The sequence below is a fragment of the Melospiza melodia genome, chromosome 20 (genome assembly GCF_035770615.1).
Source record: "Melospiza melodia melodia isolate bMelMel2 chromosome 20, bMelMel2.pri, whole genome shotgun sequence".
Lineage (NCBI taxonomy): Eukaryota > Metazoa > Chordata > Aves > Passeriformes > Passerellidae > Melospiza > Melospiza melodia.
Window position 1 is genome coordinate 11,277,946 of NC_086213.1, and position 21,399 is coordinate 11,299,344.

Here is a 21,399-nt window from a genome sequence, read left to right on the forward strand (position 1 = left end):
CCCCGCCACACGCGGCGGTTGCGCGGCACGACACAGAACGCACCCCCATTGGCTCGCCGCGGCCGGAGGGGAGGTTTTCACCTAGTAACTGTGACGTCACGGAGGGACTCAGCGCCCATTGGGCGGCAGCGGAGCATGGCCGCTTGATTGGCAGCTCAGCCACGCGTGGAGCGGCGCGGCAGTTTGGAAATTGTGGCCCCCCCCACAATTCCCCTCAGAAAAGGCCGGCAGTGCCCCCAGGCCCCCTCAGAGCCACACAGAGCCAGGCACGGACACGCCGCCACCAGAGCCGTCTCCTGCCTCCGCTCTCCCCTCCTCCGGAGCCGCGGGCTCCCTCAGCCCCCCGACCGCTACCTCAGAATCGCCGTCCGGCTCCGGGGAGCGCCCGCGCTTCTTGGCCGGCGCGGGGCTGAAGAAGGAGTGCAGCGTCCTCTGCCCGATCATGGCTGCGGCGGAGCGGGGCAGGCAGCGAGCGAGGGCGGCCGGGGCTCAGTGAGGGGCGGCAGCGGCGCGGAACGAGTGGGGGGGCGGGACTCGGATTTGGCGCCAAAACCGCGCGCGTGCGCTGGGGGCGTGGCCATGTGGAGAAGGGGCGGGGCCTCGCGTGCTCCCGTTTCCCGCGGGATCGCGGCTCCCGTTCCTTCCCTCCCGGCCATCGCTCCCGGTGCCGGGTCCGCCCATGGACGCGTTCGTGGTCAAACTGCCCCGCGGGCCGGCGGGGGATGGCGGCGGTAGCGGCGGGAAGAGGCCGCGGCTGGAGGAGCCTGGCCCGGAGCGGCCGCCGCCGCGGGAGATCCGCGCCGAGGGGCTCAGCTGTGATTACCGCATCCTCTTCGGCAAGGCCGAGGCGGACGAGATCTTCCAGGAGCTGGAGAAGGAGGTGGAGTATTTCGAAGGTACATTCCTGCCCTGTGAGCGTGCTGCAGCACGGGCTGTCCAAGGAGGCCTCCCGAAGGGCCTGGAGAGGGCTCCTGGAGACCCTGCTTGGGCAGGAGTGTGGCCTGGATGACCCCCCTGGACCCTTCCACCCTCAACCTTTCTGTGTCCACCTGTATTCCCCTCCATATCCCCCTTCCCAGTGAAGCATTTCCCTGCCCAGCCCACCCAGGTGGGTCCCAGGGCAGTTCCCAGGGCTGGGCACAGCTGGTGGGCACTGGGAGGTTCCTGCAGCCACCTGGCGTTGGCCCTGAGAAGCCAAGGGACACAGATCTGATCCTGCAGGGTTGATTTTGCTGAGCTGGAAGTGTTTGTCAAGGGATAATCCTGGAGTGGTGGCTGGAATTTGTTGGAGGTGCAGTGTGTGAGGGATGTCATGGGGGAGGACAGACAGAATCCAGCTTTGCTGGGACACAAACCCTGGGAGCAGGGGTGACAGCTTTTGGGTTGTCATGAGCCTCCTCACTCCTGTTTGGAGATTCCCAGGAGCTGCAGATCCAGGAGAATATTGGAGTGTGCAGAGATTCCCAGGATCTGCAGATCCAGGAGAATATTGGAGTGTGCAGAGATTCCCAGGATCTGCAGATCCAGGAGAATCTTGGAGTGTGCAGAGATTCCCAGGAGCTGCAGATCCAGGAGAATATTGGAGTGTGCAGAGATTCCCAGGAGCTGCAGATCCAGGAGAATCTTGGAGTGTGCAGAGATTCCCAGGAGCTGCAGATCCAGGAGAATATTGGAGTGTGCAGAGATTCCCAGGATCTGCAGATCCAGGAGAATATTGGAGTGTGCAGAGATTCCCGGGAGCTGCAGATCCAGGAGAATATTGGAGTGTGCAGAGATTCCCAGGAGCTGCAGATCCAGGAGAATATTGGAGTGTGCAGAGATTCCCGGGAGCTGCAGATCCAGGAGAATATTGGAGTGTGCAGAGATTCCCAGGATCTGCAGATCCAGGAGGATATTGGAGTGTGCAGATTCCCAGGAGCTGCAGATCCAGGAGAATATTGGAGTGTGCAGAGACTCCCAGGAGCTGCAGATCCAGGAGAATATTGGAATGTGCAGAGACTCCCAGGAGCTGCAGATCCAGGAGAATATTGGAGTATGCAGAGATTCCCAGGAGCTGCAGATCCAGGAGAATCTTGGAGTGTGCAGATTCCCAGGAGCTGCAGATCGAGGAGGATACCGGAGTGTGCAGACACAGTACAAACCCAGGTTTCTTCCTTCCCCAGATGAGATGACAAAGCTGCAGGTGTTTGGCACGTGGCACAAGATTCCCAGGAAGAAGGTGACCTATGGAGACCCTGGCCTGTCCTACACCTACTCGGGGGTCACGTTCCACCCCAAGCCCTGGATCCCGGTGCTGACCCGGATCCGGGAGCGCGTCACCTCAGAGACGGGACACGCCTTCAACTTCGTCCTCATCAACAGGTACAGCCCCTTCCCACCCGGCAGCTTTTTCTTCAAATATAACAAAATAACACCCAAATTTTTATGTTGGAATCTGAAATGCAGGCGACTCTCAGGACTTTGGGCCTGTAAGATAAAGTTTGGGATTAAACACAGGAGTTGAGACCTTTGGAAAGGCTTCCAAGCTTAAGTAGTAGAAGCAAAAATGTGGATTTGTGGTTTAAAGCGGAGACGCTAATAAAACTAAGTAAAACTAAGTTTAAACTAAGGAAAAGAAAGTTGAGAATTATAGGGTTTAAAATACAGAAAATATAAAAGTAATTAGAAGAATGAACAAGTTTAGAATGCAGCGCTATAAGTAAATTATTATTAAATTAATTAATTAAATAATTTGATTATTATTAATGACATTATTAAATTATTAAAGTAATTAATTTAGTTATATATTATTGAATTGATTTATATATAACATATATTTATATTATTGAATTGATTTATATATAATGTATATTTATATTTAATATAATTAAGTATAAAATGAAATGTAAAATGTAAAATTAATAAATAGGTAAAATACATAAATATATAAAAGTAGTTAGAAAGATAAACAAAAAGTTTAGAATGCAGCACTATAAGTTAATTATTATTAAATCAATTAATAATTTGATAATTATTAATGAAATTATTAATTTTAATGTACTTAATTTAGTTATATATTAGATTTATAGATAAAATATATTTATATTTAATATAATTGAATGCAAAATTAAATATAAAATGTAAAATTAATATTATAGTTATAGTACATATAATATATAAATATAAAATATAAATGTATTAAAAGTAAATTAAATAGTTAAGTGTAAAATTAAATATAACATAAAACTTGTATATTGATAATATATTTATATATTAATATATAAATATAAATATATAACTATAAATTTATAAAATATTGATATATTAAGAATAACTATAGATAATTAAGTGTAAAATTAAATACGAAGTTAATATATTTATAAATATATTTATTATATATTAATATAACAAATATAATATATTAATTTTATTTATTTGTTTGATATATTTATAATATAAAATTATATTTTAATAAGAATATAATATGTTAATTTTATTTATTTGATATATTTATAAAACTATATTTTAATAAGATATGTATAAATATTTTATAAAGTATACAAATATAGAATTATGAAATACACACATATGCATATAAAATTAAATACAAAATTAGTACACATTATATTAATTATAAGTAAATATTAATTTAATAATAATTATTAGATTAATAATAATTAATTTAATGATTAAAATTAAACTAATGCCAAGCCCAGAATTAATTCCCAGGTACAAGGACGGCCTGGACCACATCGGGGAGCACCGTGACGACGAGAAGGAGCTGGTTCCCCTCAGCCCCATCGCCTCGGTGTCCTTCGGAGCCTGCCGGGATTTCGTGTTCCGGCGCCGGGGAGGAGCTGCGGGCCCGGGGAGGATCTGCCTGCAGCTGGCCCACGGCAGCCTGCTCCTCATGAAACACCCCACCAACGTGCACTGGTACCACAGCCTGCCCCCACGCAGGAGGGTGCTGGCCCCCCGCGTCAACCTCACCTTCAGGAACGTCCTGCCCGTGTCCCAGAGGGGAAGCGCTCAGCCACGGGGGCCTTTGGGCTCTGGGAAGTGAATTTAGTTCCTGCTGGAACTGTGGATGCGCCTGCTGTGAAGTTTCAGTTCCTGCTGGAGTTGTGGAGTCATCTGTTCCAGCAGGTGAATTCTGGATTCACCTCCTGGTCCATCACCTAATGGACAAAATTTGCTGCTGAAGCCTGTGACCACCAATCTCAATGGCAAGGTTGCTTCTGGGAATGTTGCTCTGGTCCTGCTGATCCCTGTTTTTGCTGATTGTTCCCCTTGTTTTGCTTGGGGAGAAGTTTGTTCTCAGCTGATCTTTAGCTAGGCAGTGTTCCAAGATGAAAATGCTCCATAGCTCTGAAAAGTGAGGTTTTAGTTCCTGCTGGAACTGTGGATTCATCTATTCCAGCAGGTGAATTCTTGATTCACCTAATGGACAAAATTTAATAATTTTGCTGCTGAAGCCTGTGACCATGATCTCAATGGCCGAGTTTTTTACTCTGGGAAATGTTGCTGTGGTCCTGCTGATCCCTGTTTTTGCTGATTGCTCTCCTTGTTTTGCTCGGGGAGAAGTTTGTTCTCAGCTGATCTTTAGCTAAGCACTGTTCCAAGAAGATGAAAATGCTCCATGGCCTGGAGGCAGCAGTTTGTAAACACTGTGAGCCACAAGCTGAGATTGTGTAAAGCTGATATTCTACTGGTGGCACTTTCTGTCAATGAGCTCTGGTTTGCTTGGGGTTTTTTAAATTAAAATAAAGCAAAATGAGCCTGACATAAGAAGGAGAGTTCTGAGCTGTGAGGACAGGGTGTAGCTGGATCTGCTTGAATTCCTCTGCTCCTGAGGAAGGATGCTCTTGCAGGAGAAGCACAAGATTTTTCCTCCCTCAGGTATTTTGTACAAAAACCAGGCAGCAAAAACTGCCCTTGTGGGGAAGAACTGGGTTGTCCCATTTCCACTGGAAGGTTGTCACTTTCCAGTGGAAAGTGAGAGTTTATTTTCCTAAATAAATTCCTATATAAATTTTAGAGTTTATTTTCCTAAATAATTATCCCTAGGGATCCCCTCCTGACTGCCTGAAAGCCACCACCTCCCACACCCACAGGGAATCCTGCTGGAAATGAGGGAATTCTGTCCCATCCCCATGAGATCTTGAACCATCAAGGAATGGAAACTTCTGGGTGAGAATGGGAACCAAATCCTGTGTAACCTGGCTCCAGCTTCTGGAATTAGTGCTGGGCTCTGGCCTTCAGAGCTGGATCCATTATTCCTGTGGAATTAAGGCCTGGTACTTCCCACCCTCTGCCACTCTTGAGATGCTCTGTGGAGCTCGGAAATCTTTCTTATCCAGGGCTTGTGAAGTGTTGTTTCAACCCCTTTGGCTGCTCCCAGCTTGGTGTTTGTTTCAAGACATTGCCACACTTGATTTTTCTACCAAGTTTGTTCTTTTATTGCTACTGTACAGTTACAAAAATACCCTGAAGTGGAAAAAAAGCAACTTCAAACAGTAGTGCAGTGCTTGGACTGGAACAGACATTTTTAAATTAACACACAAAATAAAGACAAGAATAATCCAAACACAGAAATGTCATCTTGGAGCTCTTAATTCTTTACAATTCATTAACATCTTCTCCACCATGGCAGCTTGGGAGGGACGAGTACCAGAGTTTGAGCCTTGTGGCTGCACAGAGCCCTCCCAGAGGGGAGGTTTGGCTGGAAAACACAGAATTCTGTGACCTCTGGAAAGACATCCCAGTGATCTCCAAAGGGGAGGCTGGGCTGGCAAACACAGAGCCCTGCAAAGGGGAGGGCTGGTTCCCAAACACCTGCACAAATTCCAGTGATCTCCACAGGTGTGGCTGGCTGGAAAACAGATCCCAGTGACCTCCAGAGGGGAGGATGAGCTCCCAAAGCCCTGCACAGATTGCCCAGCTCACAGGGGGCTGTCAGGATCTGGCACAGCTCAGGGCCACGACTGAGGTGCTGGGCTTTGCTCCCTTCCTCACCTGAGAGTTAAGCCAAGCTCATTTACTCCTCCCCACCAAGCAAAGCAAAAAAAAAAAGGCTCAACCCTCCCCTTGACAGCCCTTGAGGGAGATCCAGAGTCAATCCACAGCCCAGGGAAACAGCTCTTGGCAAAGAAAACCTGCTGGTCCCAGCTGCCAGATTTCAGGTTTCAGTCCATAGTGTGCGTGTCCTCTGCCCCTCCTCCAGCACAACCAAGGGGCTGCTCAGCTGAACCCCCAAATCCAAGAAAAACCCCCCCCAAATTCAGGAAAAACCCCCCAAGCAGAGCACTGAGCCTGGAGAATGCAGGACTGCCACTGCTGGCACTGGAAATGGTTTCAGTTCTGGGCTGCAGGGGCAGATCTGCTGCAGGGAGATGCAGGGGTGATGGTTTTCGATGGCTCCCAGTAGGGAGGGCTGGCTCCTTCTCCAGCTCTGTCAGCTCTTCCTTCATTGGCCAGAGCAAATTTTTGGCATTTTGCATCCTTTTTGTTTGTTTTCTTGGTTTTTTGTAAATTAAAGCAGGTTAAAACCAAGCTACTGCTCGTGCAGCACAGCCAGGAACCAGGTCCCAGTCCAGCAGTGGATTTATCAATATTTATGTACTATGAGCATTTACCTGGGCCAGGAATTTGTGCTCCAGACTCTGGAATGATGAGTTATGTAAATAATTTTGCATATCCACCTATTTTACCACTCCTGCTTTGGCTGGTTTGGAGCCTCTCCTGAGGAAGTGGGAACACCCCCGAGCTTTGGGCAGCACTATGAATTCATGAGGTACAAAGTTGCCCTAAAAAAACTATTTAAGACAGTTGTTATTTGAAAACTTCACACTGAAAAAAAAAGCTTGTCTGATGAGGCATTTTTCTCCTCCAAGCTTACAAGGACAGAAAAGAGCTAAAAACAACCTACATATTTTATGCCTGGTTATTTAAAAGCAGGTTTTTAAAGGAGGACTTTTGCTGCTTTTCCCTCTGTGCTTTGGGATTTTTTTTAATTTTTTTTTTTGCACATCAAACAATCCAGAGCAGCAGAATTCCCCTTATTTCTATTTACAGGGCAGCCTGGAGCTGATGCAGGATTCCCAGATTTCTTCATGAGACCAGTAAGTGCCCACCAGTCCTGGCCCTGTTGTTTATATTCTATTTAACAAGGCCAGGGGCTGCAAGCCAGGAGCATGGATCCCAGTGCTGGGAATAGCAGATTCCAGCAATAAAATGGGAAGGGCAAGTCTAGAACAGTTACAGCAGCTTGGAAATCACAGCATTAAAAGTTGTAGTTGATGCTACAAAACAACTGGATTCAACAGTGCTGAAGGAAATGACAACACTGAGCACTAAGCAAACACTTCCATGTGCTGATTCCAGCTAGATTCCAAAGGTATGGAGCAATAAATTAAGGTTTCAGCTCTTAATAGATACAAAATTATCTCCTGGATAAAGCAGTTTAAATCAGGAGAAGGAATTTATAATATAAAGAAGTAAAGTGGGAGGAAAATTGTGTGACCAGGGAAATCTTTTTGATGGGGGACAGTTTGTGGAGATGCCTTGACTTGATGGGTCAGGAGGAATGGGATTCCATGGGTTCATCCCATGGGTGTGAGGCATTCCCAGGACACAGTGGGCATGCAGAGGGCTGGGCCAGTGGCAATGCAGCTGCTCAGGGAAGCTCAAGGCACTTTTGTGTCTTAAATCACTGCCAGCAGCAGCTTCCCATCACCCCCTCCCAGGGCTCCCCACTGGGAAACACTGGGAATAGAGCCTGGGGATAAAATCCCTGCCTGACAGACAAGGGCTGCTCAACACTTGGGGCTGGAACAGCTCTGGGAATTTTGGTACAAAACACAATTCCCAGCCATTGCCACGGGGAAGGGAACCTGGAGGGGCTGGTGCATCGTGGAGAGGGATTGGGATGGGCAGGGGCTCCTCAACAGCAGCTTGACATCAACTCTTTGCAGGGCTCTCCCTTGGGAAGTGAAATGTGTGGGATGGGATGAAGCATCTCCCTGGGAAAAGTGCAGTGTCAGGACATGGACCAGAGCCTTGGGACAGGCAGAAAACACTTCTCAAACACACCTGGGGCTGCTCGGTGCTGGAACAGCAGGACCTGGGTACAAACCACAACTCCCAGCTGCTCCCACCGGGAAGGGAGCCTGGACAGGGGGAGGTTTGCATAATGGAGAGGCTCCATCCCAGGGCTTGGACCACTCCAGGGGCTGAGACTGTCCCAGGAGCTGGGGCCATCCCAGGGGCTGGAACCATCCCAGGGTTTGGACCATTCCAGGGGCTTGGACCATCCCAGGGGCTTGGATAATCCCAAGGACTGGGATGGTCCCAAAGGCTGAGATGGTTCAGAGGGCTGGGATGACCCCAAGGACTGGGACCATCCCAGGGGCTTGGATAATCCCAAAGGCTGGGATGGTCCTGAGGGCTGGGATGACCCCAAGGGCCGTGAACATCCCAGGGGCTGGGATGAACCCAAGGGCCATCCCAGGGGCTGGGACAGTCCCAAGGGCTGGGATGGTCCTGAGGACTGGGGCGATCCTGAGGGCTGGGACCGTCCCAGGGGCTGGGACAGTCTCGAGGGCTGGGATGACCCTGAGGGCCGTGACCATCCCAGGAGGGTCCCAATCCCTCTCCACGATCACCCTTGGGGATGACGCCAAGGGCTGGGATGACCCCAAGGGCTGGGATGACCCCGAGGGCTGTGACCATCCCAAGGGTTAGGATGACCCCAAGGGCTGGGATGATCCTGAGGGCTGGGATGACCCCAGGGGCTGGGATGACCCCAAGGGCTGGGATGACCCCAAGGGCTGGGATGACCCCGAGGGCTGGGATGACCCCGAGGGCTGGGATGATCCTGAGGGCTGGGATGACCCCAAGGGCTGGGATGATCCTGAGGGCTGGGATGACCCCAAGGGCTGGGATGACCCCGAGGGCTGTGACCATCCCGAGGGCTGTGACCATCCCGAGGGCTGGGACTGTCCCAGCAGCGCTGTCTCAGCTCTGGGCCGGGCTCTGGGGCTGGCCCCGGCCGTGCACGCGCTCGTAGAACAGCAGGTAGGCGCTGGCTGCCAGCACCTCGTGCAGGCTGGCCCTGCGCACCGACTCGTCCGAGATCCAGAGCCACTGGCTGCCGCGGGCGCCCGGCGCGCGCCGGAAGGTGACGAAGTGTCCCGAGTGCATGTCCCCGTGGTGAACCACCACGGCCATCAGGCGGTACAGGTACAGCGGGGCCCTGCGGGGACACGGGTCAGCCTGGCCACACACACACGCAAACACCAGAGCAGCCACAATTCCTGCCTGAGCAAGGGGGTGGCTCCCTATGTGGCTGCTCTGTTCCTGGTCTAGTGGAAGGTGTCTTTGCCCATGGCAAGTGGTGGGATGGGATGATCTCCAAGTTCCCTTCCAACCCAAATCATTTTGTGATCTAAACTGCTTTTTCCTGCTGCTCCATCCCTGGAAGTGTGTAGGAAAGGCATTTTGTGCTTTTTTTGTGAGCCAGCAAAGGCTTCCTGAAGTAAGGAAAGCCCCGTATTGTCACAGACATCTTTTATGAAAAACCTTTTTTTTAGGATTTTTCCTCCTGAGAAGCTGAGAGGCCTCAAGAACAAAATGCAAACAATGGTTATCTGCTGCTGTGGAATGCAACAAGCAGATCTGTGATTGGTCTCATAGAGTTGCTTGTAAATAACAGCCAATCACAGTCAGCTGGCTCAGACTCCATCCAAGACACAAGCCTTTGTTATTATGAATCATGTGGCTCCTTGTTCACCTATTGAGAATTTGTTTCTTTCTTATGACCAATGGGCAGTGAATGTGTCTGTTAAGTAAATGTAAATATCTTGAAAAACTATAAAGGCAAAATGTTGCTATGATAAATCTCTCTTATGCACCTTTCTGATGGAGTCTTGGTGTTTTGCACCATGTCACGCTCTATAGTGGCATTAAGTGTCCAAGGCCAGGTTGGATGGGGTTTGGAGCAACCTGGGATAGTGAAAAGTGTCCCTGCCCATGGCATCTCCATGTCTCCTTTCAACCCAAACCATTCTGGGATTATGGGATTCAAACCTGCTGCTCCATCCCTGGAAGTACTCAAGGACAGGCTGGACGGGGTTTGGAGTGACCTGGGACAGTGGAAGGTGTCCTTGCCCATGGTAAGTGGTGGGATGGGATGACCTCAAAGTTCCCTTCCAACCCAAATCATTTTGTCATCTAAACTGCTTTTTCCTGCTGCTCCATCCCTGGAAGTACTCAAGGACAGGCTGGACAGGGTTTGGAGTGAGCTGGGATAGTGGAAGGTGTCCCTGCCCATGGGAAGGGGCCTGCACCTGGATGGTCCCTAAGTTCCCTACCAACCTAACCCATTCTGGAATTCTATGGAGAAGGATTATCAGCCTCAGGACAAGGAGAGAAGAGAGGGAGACAATTTGAAGGAATGAAATGAAGAGAGAGGGTACAAATCTCTAACTTACCTGCACTCAGGGAATGCAGCAAGTGGGAAACTTCCTGGGGACATTAAAAATGAGGGAGAGGAGGAGGAGGAAGAGGAGGCACCATTCATGAAGAGAGGTTTGGTACCAGCTGGTTGTTCTGCATCTGCCAGAGGAAGGAGAAATTTAGGGATTTAGTTTGAATGCTGTTGCTAAGAACAGAATCCCTGCTCCTCAACACGGGATATGAAGGTATTTCATTGATTTTTATATCCAAAGGCAATGGATATTTTATTCAAATTCATTTTACATGACAAATATGGAAATTGCCATGTGTCCAAAATCCCAACTAAAGGAATATTGAGCTGTCTAAGAACACACCTCCTACAGCTGGATTTTCCAACTATTTTTGAAGAATCCACCATTCCCTCTCACTTGTCCTGAAGCCTTGGAAGAGATCTCTAACAAGAAAAACCCTGGGACATCCCAAGTTCAACACTCCTTTGGATATATTTTTTTTTTAAATATATATATATATTTAGTAGGATAAAATGAAATTTTCCAAACTGAACTGTAAATTTAGGAAAGGCAAAGGGATTTCTGTCCTCTTTGCAGAGCTCCACATCATGGCTTGATCCTGCAGAGATCCCTGACATGCAGAAAGAGCTGAACCATTTTATGGGCAAAAAAAATGGTACCTGAAGGTTTCCCTGCTCTCCCATCCTTCATTCCAGGGGTTGTCTCCTCAGGGTTTTTCTGGCTGAGCTGCTCCTGGCAGGATTTGGGACCAGGAACTCGATATTTGTAGATGTCCATGACCAGGAACTCGTTGAACTGGACGTGTTCGTGTCTCTTCAGGGGAGTGCCTTGGTTTGACCAGCTCAGCCTTTGCAGGTGGATGCACAAACACTGGGGCAGCTTCAGCAAAGGAAAATCCACATTTTTCATGGAAAGAAACAGCTGGTAAGCCCAGGGAATGAGGAAATGCATTTCCCTTATCTCTGTGTAAACTCAGTGGCAACAGTGTCCTTAAAATGTGACAATAATTCTTGTGAGATTCCTGATCTCTCCTAATCCCCAAAAATTAATGGCTTTGCACAGGGGAAAACCAAAAATATTAAGTGTTATAAAGAGCTGAAATTAAAAAGAATTGCTGTAGCAAGAAACACATTATTATTATTATTATTATTATTATTATTATTATTATTATTATTATTATTATTATTAGCACCTGAGGCTCCTAATTACACACCAGTGCCCTGCTGGTCTCTGCATGACAGGATTACAGAGCAAAAAAAAAAGTTTTTTCTTAGAAATCACACCTGATGTTTACTCACCAGCTGTACTAAGAATATTTTAATTTCTCTCAAATGAGGAATTGCTAAAGATGCTACAAATCCTGCAAATATAAATCAATTTGCTCACTGAAGAGCAAATGTAAAATTAATGTAAAATCTAAGACATGACACTGAGCCAAATTCACATTTAAGTGTTTTTCTAAATAACAGAATATTCACATCCTGTAAGTGTTTAATGTTTGATGTTTTGCTGAGTTGAGGCCTCAATGCCCACAGATATTTGCCAGGTGAGTTTGCTTTGAAAAATAAAACATTTGTGGTCTAGCAGCAAGAAATGGACACAACCAGCTCCAAGGGAGAAGTTACTGTGACAGGATTTAGGGGATTTGGAGGGTTTTTTTTGCCTCACCTTTCCTAACTTTAATTGCTTAACAAATGTTGTTCTCTGGTTTTCTATGCTCTGTCCATTCAGAATTCCTTGTGCCTGGATCTGGAATGAAAAGGGGAAAAAAATGAAGGCACCTGCAGACAGGAGCAATTTATTGTCTGGTTTATGCTCAGTGCATTAATCACACCTAGGAATGCTCTTCAGAATTCTTAAAGGATCAAAATTCTAAACCAAAATCAAGCAGAAATGAGAATTTTGAGAACTCCATTCAGAACTGCACTCATTTGCCTCTTTTGTTCATTTTTAAACAGAATTGATTTTTAATACCAGAGCAAAAAATTATCCCTGGTGACACCTGGCAACTACAGAATAAAATATTTGTAGATTTTTGTAACAGCAGTAGCAAGTAAAGCCGCAAATACTTCATGAGGTAAGAACTCCTTGTTACATATCTGAAATCCCAGAGGTTTTCCCCAAGTCCTGAAGAAAAATGAGGTGGAAAGTGAAACCAGGATTGTGTCAGCAGGCTCAAAACTGAGCAGGCAGGTGACAGGAATTAAAGTGACAGGAATCAAAGGGACCTACTTTGGTGCAGTTGTCACACACAACATCCTTGACAGACTCTGAGGAGATGAAGTGATGGAGGCAATGGTCCAGTGTCATGGGACGACCCTGAGGGCCAAGAAAAAACAGAATTATTTGCAAGAATTTTAGGGTGCATTCCACTGGATTTTGGGAAAGGATTTTTAATAATTTTTTCCATAAAAAAACTACAGAACTGCAGATTTATTTCATGAAAGAACTGAGTAAATGGTTTTGGGTGATCGTGGAACTGTGGGGATTCTCCTTTAGCCTGGATTAGACATGGAAAAATTTGCAGCTTTTTGGTAACAGCAGCAGTGATTCCCTGTGTGAGCCTTTCAGTGGGATTTTAAACCCCAGATTTCTGTCCTGTTCCTATTTATCTCTCATTCCAGCACTTCAGGGGTCACTTCATGCTCTCTGGCCCTCTCCATAGCAGAAATACAGCTTTTAATGGGATTTAGGCCTCCTTGCTGCCCTTCCTCATATCCTGCCCTGCCAAGGACTGGATAAAACAAAACACAAAGAGCAGAAGATGTGTCCAGATTTCAATCCTGGCTGTCCAGGAGGGCATTCTGCAAACAGCAATCACAATTTCCATGAGCTGTGGAAAGAAATCCCTACCAGACATGAAGCAACGAACTCTTACAGTCCAAAAATATCCTGCAGATGATGCCCTAAAAATCCACAATGTTTTGTCATTTTGAAGTCCAGAAAGAAATGGAAAAATTTTCCAGTTGAATTCACCCCCTGGTAAAGCCTGGATGGGGTAAGGTGTGAACTGCCACCTTGCCAGCCCTTGGGATATGATCTGGGCTCTTCAAATTTGTGGAATTTGTGGAAAAGACCAAAATTTTGTGGAATTTGTGGAAAGGACCAAATCCTCCACCAGGAGAAACAGAAAGCTCTGCTGGCATCACCAAGTTCTGCTTGTTGGGCTCATCAGAACCTCTTACAGCAGTTAGGGAGAAGGTCCTGCAGCAGCACAGGGTTGAAACAGAGCAGGAAAATCAAGTCCTGAAGGAGCTCTGAGTGTTTTCTGCACCTGAGGAAGGGCTGGGAAGGGCAGGGAGGATCAGGAGCAGGGGGATACGTACCCACACAGCTGCTGGAATGCTCAGGGAGAGGCTGTCAAAGGTGTCAAACCTCACAGGGCTCTGCAAGAGAACATTCCAGAGCCAGCATTTATGTCAGTGATGCTTTCAGTTTTAGCTTTCATGTTTTTCACATTCTGCACTGCATTAGGATCTAACTCTGAAATTCACAGAAAGTGTTAGCAAGTTCTCCTCACAGTTCAGTCAGACACAACAATTCTTCTCCAGCCCCAGAACCAAGGATACTATTACAGCTTCTAAAAAGTGTAAACAACAAAAAGGCCCAAAAAGTCCAAAAAGTGTAAATTGAGGAGAGCAAACTGAGAGGATGAGACTTCATAACCTGAAGTGGTAATTGGACAATTAACCCCAATATGGAAATGGACTTTAACTTATAAAAAAGTGTGAAAACTCGTGACCATCTTGGGTGTAGCCCTGCCCAAGGTGTATCCTGTGAAGGCCTTTTTAATAAATATTTACTTTATTCTTTAACAATGTGTAGCCTCTGTTCCAAGTAGCCTTCAAGGCATCATCCCCAAAAAATCCAACCCAGCTCTCCCAAGGTGAGCCTGTGCCCTGCACTGTCCATAATTCCCTGGTGGAACAGGATCCAAACCCCTCAGTTCCCCAGGGAATATCAGCAATGTTCTGCTCAGCCTCTTCCTCCTCCCCATTCCAATTTGTTTGCAAGGTTTTGGGAAATAAAATGCAAATGTTTTCTTGGTTTGGGCTGTAAATGAGGTTTATTTTCTGGATTTTTTCCATTGTTCAGGTTGTCTGCATCTCCTTATTTGGGATAACTGGACTTTGCAAAATGTGCTGAATGAGCACCAAGTCCTAAACTCACCCAGCTGAGTGGATTTTCACTTAAAATTATTAATTGTTAATTCATTAATAGAATAAAACAACCATTATTCTGTTTGATGAGGCAGCTGTTACCCCCACAAGGTGCATCACATGGATTTTTATTTAGTCTATTTAGGGATAAATCCTTGTTCATCACCACGGGATGATGGTTCCAGGAAGAATTCTGAGTGCTGGAAATCCCTCCTCACACAACACAGATATTAACAATAATAATATAAAACATTATCTATTTCCACACCTGGTGCTCACAGTGTTTGCAGACCATGTTGCTGGTCAGCCTTCCATGGAAAGGGTGCTGGGATTTCCAGTGGTTGGACACAGGGGGAAGACATCCTGCAACACAAAAATTGTCCTTGGATTTTCCATTCATCCACTTCCATCATTCCAATCCCACACTCTTGCCCTTCAGTTACAAAATTAATGCCTTCACAGCACACTTTTGTCTCAGTGATTAATAATTAATTGAGGACTATTTATATTTTTGATTTCTATTTCAGTTCAGCACAAAGATCAATTAATATTATCCCTTTAATAAACAAAACTACCCTATGAATATTCAGAATATCCAGAAGGGATAAAATCCTACCTCTTGTTCTGCAGCTTATTTGCTTTTGGATTATTTCTGGTTGCTGCAGAGGGAGATAAAAACATTTCATTAACCCTACCTCAGCAATATTGAAAAGATTCAGAAATTTAATACATGAAGTATTAAATGTGCTCCTATTTCATCCCTAATTGTCTTTTCTGCCATTAGAAAAATTGCAGCTCTTTATATTTGTAAGAACAAAAAAAAACCTGGAACAAAACAAATTTATAATTGACAATTGCTCATAAAAGGAATCATGAATCTGCAGAACTCTCTGCCTCAGAAAATGAAAATGGGAGATTTTGTCTTTTTTTGGTCTATATTTTAGGCAAAACCAGATATTTTCCATCTGCATCAAGCTTATCAGCAAGCTGGAGGGTAAGATCAATTTTACCTCCACAAAACTCTTCCAGAAATGCCCTTTTTGCACTTTTCAACCCTTTTTCAGGTGGGAAATAAAGATCAGAGTAACTGCTTGGAGGGACTCAAATCCCTACATCCCATGGATTTAGGGATGCAAAACCCTCAGGAAAGCAGGAACACTGAAAATTCAGAGATATTTTCTTCGGAAAACCTGAGAATTCTTTAAATTTGACTTATTGATGAGTCCTTATCAAATGATTAAAAAACAGCTTTGGGAAGAGAATCAAAATATCCTAAATATACATTTTTCTACTTGGGAATCTGGGCAGATGACAGGAGTTTCTGCTGAGGAAATAAGGGGGATCACCTCCAGAGAATGCACATCAAACAGATGGGTCACACGGGGCTGCCGATCCCGCTCGTCCTCCAGGGAAGAGGTCAGGACATGGAACAGCTCGTGGGCATCCTGGAAATGCAGTCAGGGAAAAAAGACATCAAAAAACACCCCAGGAGGGCTGGAATTCCACAGGAAATTCAGGAAAAATTACAGCTCAGAGACTGGATTTATTTTTATTTTTGTTTTTAATCTATAGCTATATTTATGCCTATATTTATACTTACAAATTTTATGTGTATAATTTAATATTTTATATTTATATTTACATTTACGTTTATGTTTATAGTTATAGTTTTAGTTAAGTACATCTAAAATATATAATCTAGATCTTAATATATAATATTATATATATAAAATATGTAAGTACATACTAAATATAAATAATAATGACAAATAAAAGTTTCTAAATAAATATATTAAATGATTATTCAATTATATATATTAAATATATATTATACTTTATAAAATTATATATAGCTATTATATACAATTACTATAATATATAACTTTTATAAAGATATATTGTATACATTATTATAATATATTGTAATTATATCTAATGCATATAATCATTATTATATATTATAATTATATATGTTATTATATACAATTACTATTATATATCACTATTACCTATTAACCCTACTACTACTATTATTATTATTATTATTATTATTGTTGTTGTTGTTGTTGTTGTTGTTGTTGTTGTTATATTGGTGTTTATATTGAATCTATTTTGTTGTGCCCAAAAGCTTCCTAACAGCACAAGGTACTCAAGACATTCTGGGCCATATAAACTCACAAAAAATGAAAACACTTGGGAGTAAAAAATACCCCCAAATAAATTTCCAAATCCCTGTTTTCCTGGATTTTGAGGGAAATATCCTTGGAAATCAGTAACATATTTTAGGAATGGATAATTGATGGAGTACATTGGCAATACTGACAAAAATTGCAAATAATTAGGATTACTGAAAAGATGAGAAGAGATCCATTATCCAGAGGGAAATCAGGGATCTGCTGTGCTTTAATATTCCTGGTCCTGTTGGTAAGGACAAGGTTTGGAATTCCCTGAGGAATTCCCAGCCCACTGAGAGCCCCATTCCCAAGCTGGGGATGTTTCCCATCAGTTTTTGGAGCAGGATCCAGGTCTGTCACTCCAGCCCGGAGGGTTTTCCTGCTGCATTCACCTGCTCCTCAAAGGAGATCTGGTATGGACAAGATTTGGAATATCCCAGCCCACTGAAAGCCCCATTCCCAAGCTGGGGATGTTTCCCATCAGTTTTTGGAGCAGGATCCAGCTCTGTCACTCCAGCGCTGAGGGTTTTCCTGCTGCACTCACCTGCTCCTCAAAGGAGGAGATCTGCCACCTGTTCATCCTGAGCACCTCCAGCAGGCAGCTGGCATCCAGGACATCGTCCTCTGGCACCTCCTGGCACGACAGAGCTGGGGAGGAGAAGGCAGGAGTGTCAGGAGGAGCCAAAAATGGGAAAAATCAGTGTTTTATGGGGTTAGAGCACCACCAGCCTCACACCACTTCCACAGGAACAGCCCAAGGCAGAAATTTCCTTTATGTGAGGGAAGCCAGGGGGTCGCTTGAGGGTTTCAGAGATTAATTTAGACCAAAAATTAATCACCTTGAGCTTAAAATCTTAAATATTTTATAATAATATTTTGTCTTTTACATAATATGTATTACATAAATTTATTTATACAGTTGTTTATTAGTTTATTTATTGATTCATTAATATAATTTGTTCATTATATAAATTTATTATATAAAATAATATTATTTATTTTATAAGAAAAAATTGTACTTACATAATATTTTATATTTTATATGTTATATAATACCTATTATATGAATTTATGTATATAAATTTATATTTTAAATTTATAATTAAATATATATTTATATATATTATATATAAATTATATATATTTGAAATTATATTCTAAATTTACAAATTTATAATATAATTTATAAGTTTATTTATCAATTTATTTCTATAATTTATTACATAAATTTGTTATATAGAATTATATTATTTCTTTTATGATAACTTATATTTAATCTTTTATAGTTTATATTTTATAATAATATTTTGTATGTTATATAATACCTATTATATCAACAAGTATTAATATAAATAATAATTATATATATAATTAATACATATACATTTACTTATATAACTTGTTTATTTATTTTACTAATTCATCTATTTATAGAATTTATTTCTAATATGAAGTTATTATATAAAAGTATATTATTTTAGAATAATATTTCATATTTATATAATATTTTATGTTTTATCTTTTATAATAATATTTTATGTTTTATTTTTTAGAATAATATTTTTATTTTAATTTTTAATATCCAAAACCTTACAAAGTATGGTTGAATATTCCCAGGTTTTTGGAAAAATAGTAAGCTTGGGGAAAACAAAAAAGCTTAAATTATTTGCTAATAATTTTTAATAGAATTCTAAATTTCTTGAACTCTACGGAATTCAACCCTTCTGTGAAAGGTGGCTGAGCTTTGCCCAAGGCATTTCAATTAATCTGAAAATTAGAGAGGGAAATAAAGCAGGGAATACAAACCCCACGAGCTTCTTTCTTTGGGAAAAGAGCCTAAAAATGACAAATGTTCTCCTTAAACATTTAACCCTTGGCTTGCCACAAGAGGAAACGTCCCAGTACCTCTGAGGAGCTGCAGCAGAGTCACTGAGAGGTGCTGGGGCTGCTCCTGGGGCTGCTCCTGCTCCGTCCTGTACTGGGCTGTGAACTCCTCCAGCCACCTGATGAACGAGGGGCAGGAGGACAGGCCCTGCAGCAGGGAATTCATGAAACACGTGTTGCCCAGGTTCAGCAGGCCTGGCACGAGCCCTGCAAAGAGAATTGCAAGAGTTTCCACCACGAAATCCAAGGGCAAACATCCTGGTCTTCAGCAGGAATGCTGTGTAATTCCAGAAAAATGGATTTCTGTTAGTTCTGTTTTCAGTTTGTGGTGTTTCAGTTCATTTTTTATCATCTTTCAAAAATTTCACTATTTTTTCCAGTATCCATATAATTAATATGGTATATATATAATTAATATGGTGTATATGTGTATAATATGCTGTATATGTGTAATATGTATATAATTAATGTGATGTATATATAATTAATATATGGTGTCTACATAACTAATATATGGTGGCATTATATATTAATCAATATATATATAATTAATATGATGTATATATAATTAATATATGGTGTCTACATAACGAATATATGGTGGCATTATATATTAATCAATATATATATAATTAATATTATATATATATAATTAATATATGGTGTCTACATAACAAATATATGGTGGTATTATATATTAATTAATATATCATTAATATATATAATATAATTCATATATGGTGTATATATAATTAATGTTGTGTTTATGTGTAGTATGTGTATAATTAATATGGTGCATATACAATTAATATATGATGGTATTATATATTAATATAATTAATATATAAAATGTGTACATATAATTAATATTGTGTTTATGTGTAGTCTGTGTATAAGTAATATGGTGCACATACAATTAATATATGATGGTATTATATATTAATATAATTAATATATAAAATGTGTACATATAATTAATACGGTGTATATGTGTAGTATGTGTAGAATTCATATGGTGTATATATAATTATTATATGGTGGTATTATATAATAATATAATTAATATATAAAATGTGTACATATAATTAATACGGTGTATATGTGTAATATGTATAGAATTAATATGGTGTATATATAATTATTATATGGTGGTATTATATATTAATATAATTAATATATAAAATGTGTATACATAATTAATATGGTGTACATGTGTAATATGTGTAATATGTATATAATTAATATGGAGTCTATATAATATGATGGTATTATATATTAATTAATATATAATGAATATATATTATAATATGTATCATAAATATATGGTGTACATGTGTACAATATGGTGTATATGTGTAATATGTGTATAACTAATATATGGCGATATTATATATTAAGTAATATATGGTAGTATTATATATTAATATAATTAATATATATAATGTTTATATATGATTAATATGGTGTATATGTGTAATATGTGTATAATTAATATGGTGTATATATAATGAATATATGGTGTATATATAGTTAATATATGGTGGTAATATTTATTAGTATAAATTATAAAATTATTATATAATTATATATATTATATTATAAAATATAAAATTATTATATGATATATTTATATAATATAGAAAATTAATAATAACAATAACATATTAATTAATATATAATTAATTAGTTAGTGTAATAGAATTTCGTTTAACAAAACAGTTATTCCGCATTCTGAATAACTGTTCAGAATTTAGGAATTCCTTCCTAAAATCCCACCCAGCCAGCGGGAAAAACGGGATCAATCCCGTGCCGGGGCGGTTCCCGCTACCGGTTACCCCCAGTTCCCCCGGTACCGGTACCCGCAGCCCCCCCGGTACCGGTTACCCCCAGCACCCCCGGTATCGGTACCGGTATCCCCCCGGTACCGGTATCCCCCCGGTACCTCTCCGCCGCCGTTTCCTGCCGCTGATGGGGCCCCACAGGACATAAATCCCGGCCGCCAGCGCCGCCGCCGCGCCCCCGAGCACCCCCCAGCTCCGCATGGCTCGGTGCCTGCCTCGGGAAAAACGGGAATAGGGTCAGGAGCCGCGGGAAAAACGGGAATAGGGGCAGGGGATACGGGAAAAACGGGAATAGGGGCAGGGGATACGGGAAAAACGGGAATAGGGGCAGGGGATGCGGGAATAAGGTCAGGAGCTGCGGGAACCCCGAGAGCCCTCAGCCTCCCCGGGCCTGCCCCGGTAACCGGAGCGCAAAGAGAATGCGGATATGGGAAAGGGGAAATGGAGCAGGGAAAGGGAAGGGGAGAAGGGAAGAAGGAAAGGGAAAGGGAGGAATGAAGGGGGAAAGGGAAATGAAGGAGGCGAGGGAAGAAAGGAGGCGCTCGGCCGAGGCTCGCCGCGATCAAGCCGAGGTCCCCCCGCCCGCCCTCCCCTCGGACCCGGCCCCCTCCGGGCTCATTCCGAGCCCCTTCCCGCTCCGTCCCGACGCGCTCCGGGTGCAGCCGCCCCCTCCCCTCGGACCTGGCCCCCTCCCCCGCCCGCAGCAGCCGCCGCACCGGCCCCTCCGCCAGCATGGCCGCGCCGGAACGCGGGCGCGCGGCCGGGCGGAGCCGGGGGGACGGCAGCGGCGCGCGGACCGGCCGGGCGGCGGTGCCGGAAGTGGCGCGGGGGGGCCGGTGATGGCGGGGACCGGCCATGGCGGCGGGCGGTACCG

The 21,399-nt window shown here is 43.1% G+C and overlaps 2 protein-coding genes across 2 annotated transcripts; one reads left to right on the forward strand and one right to left on the reverse strand.

Annotated features, from left to right (window-relative positions):
* The first annotated feature begins 627 nt into the window (after positions 1–627).
* ALKBH2 (alkB homolog 2, alpha-ketoglutarate dependent dioxygenase) lies at positions 628–4,770 on the forward strand. The gene is made up of 3 exons (XM_063172873.1): positions 628–896; positions 2,163–2,361; positions 3,709–4,770. Exons 1-3 carry the CDS (start codon positions 680–682, stop codon positions 4,040–4,042), a joined length of 750 nt encoding a protein of 249 aa, XP_063028943.1. The 5' UTR covers positions 628–679; the 3' UTR covers positions 4,043–4,770.
* A 644-nt stretch (positions 4,771–5,414) lies between these two features.
* Positions 5,415–21,101, reverse strand: USP30 (ubiquitin specific peptidase 30). The gene is made up of 12 exons (XM_063172872.1): positions 20,627–21,101; positions 18,706–18,891; positions 17,345–17,448; positions 15,973–16,071; positions 15,243–15,285; positions 14,895–14,989; positions 13,793–13,852; positions 12,699–12,785; positions 12,135–12,215; positions 11,126–11,345; positions 10,470–10,593; positions 5,415–9,232 (listed from the first exon to the last, which is right to left on the reverse strand). The coding sequence occupies exons 1-12, from the start codon at positions 20,724–20,726 to the stop codon at positions 8,995–8,997; spliced, it is 1,437 nt and encodes a 478-aa protein (XP_063028942.1). The 5' UTR covers positions 20,727–21,101; the 3' UTR covers positions 5,415–8,994.
* Between the last annotated feature and the right edge of the window lie 298 nt (positions 21,102–21,399).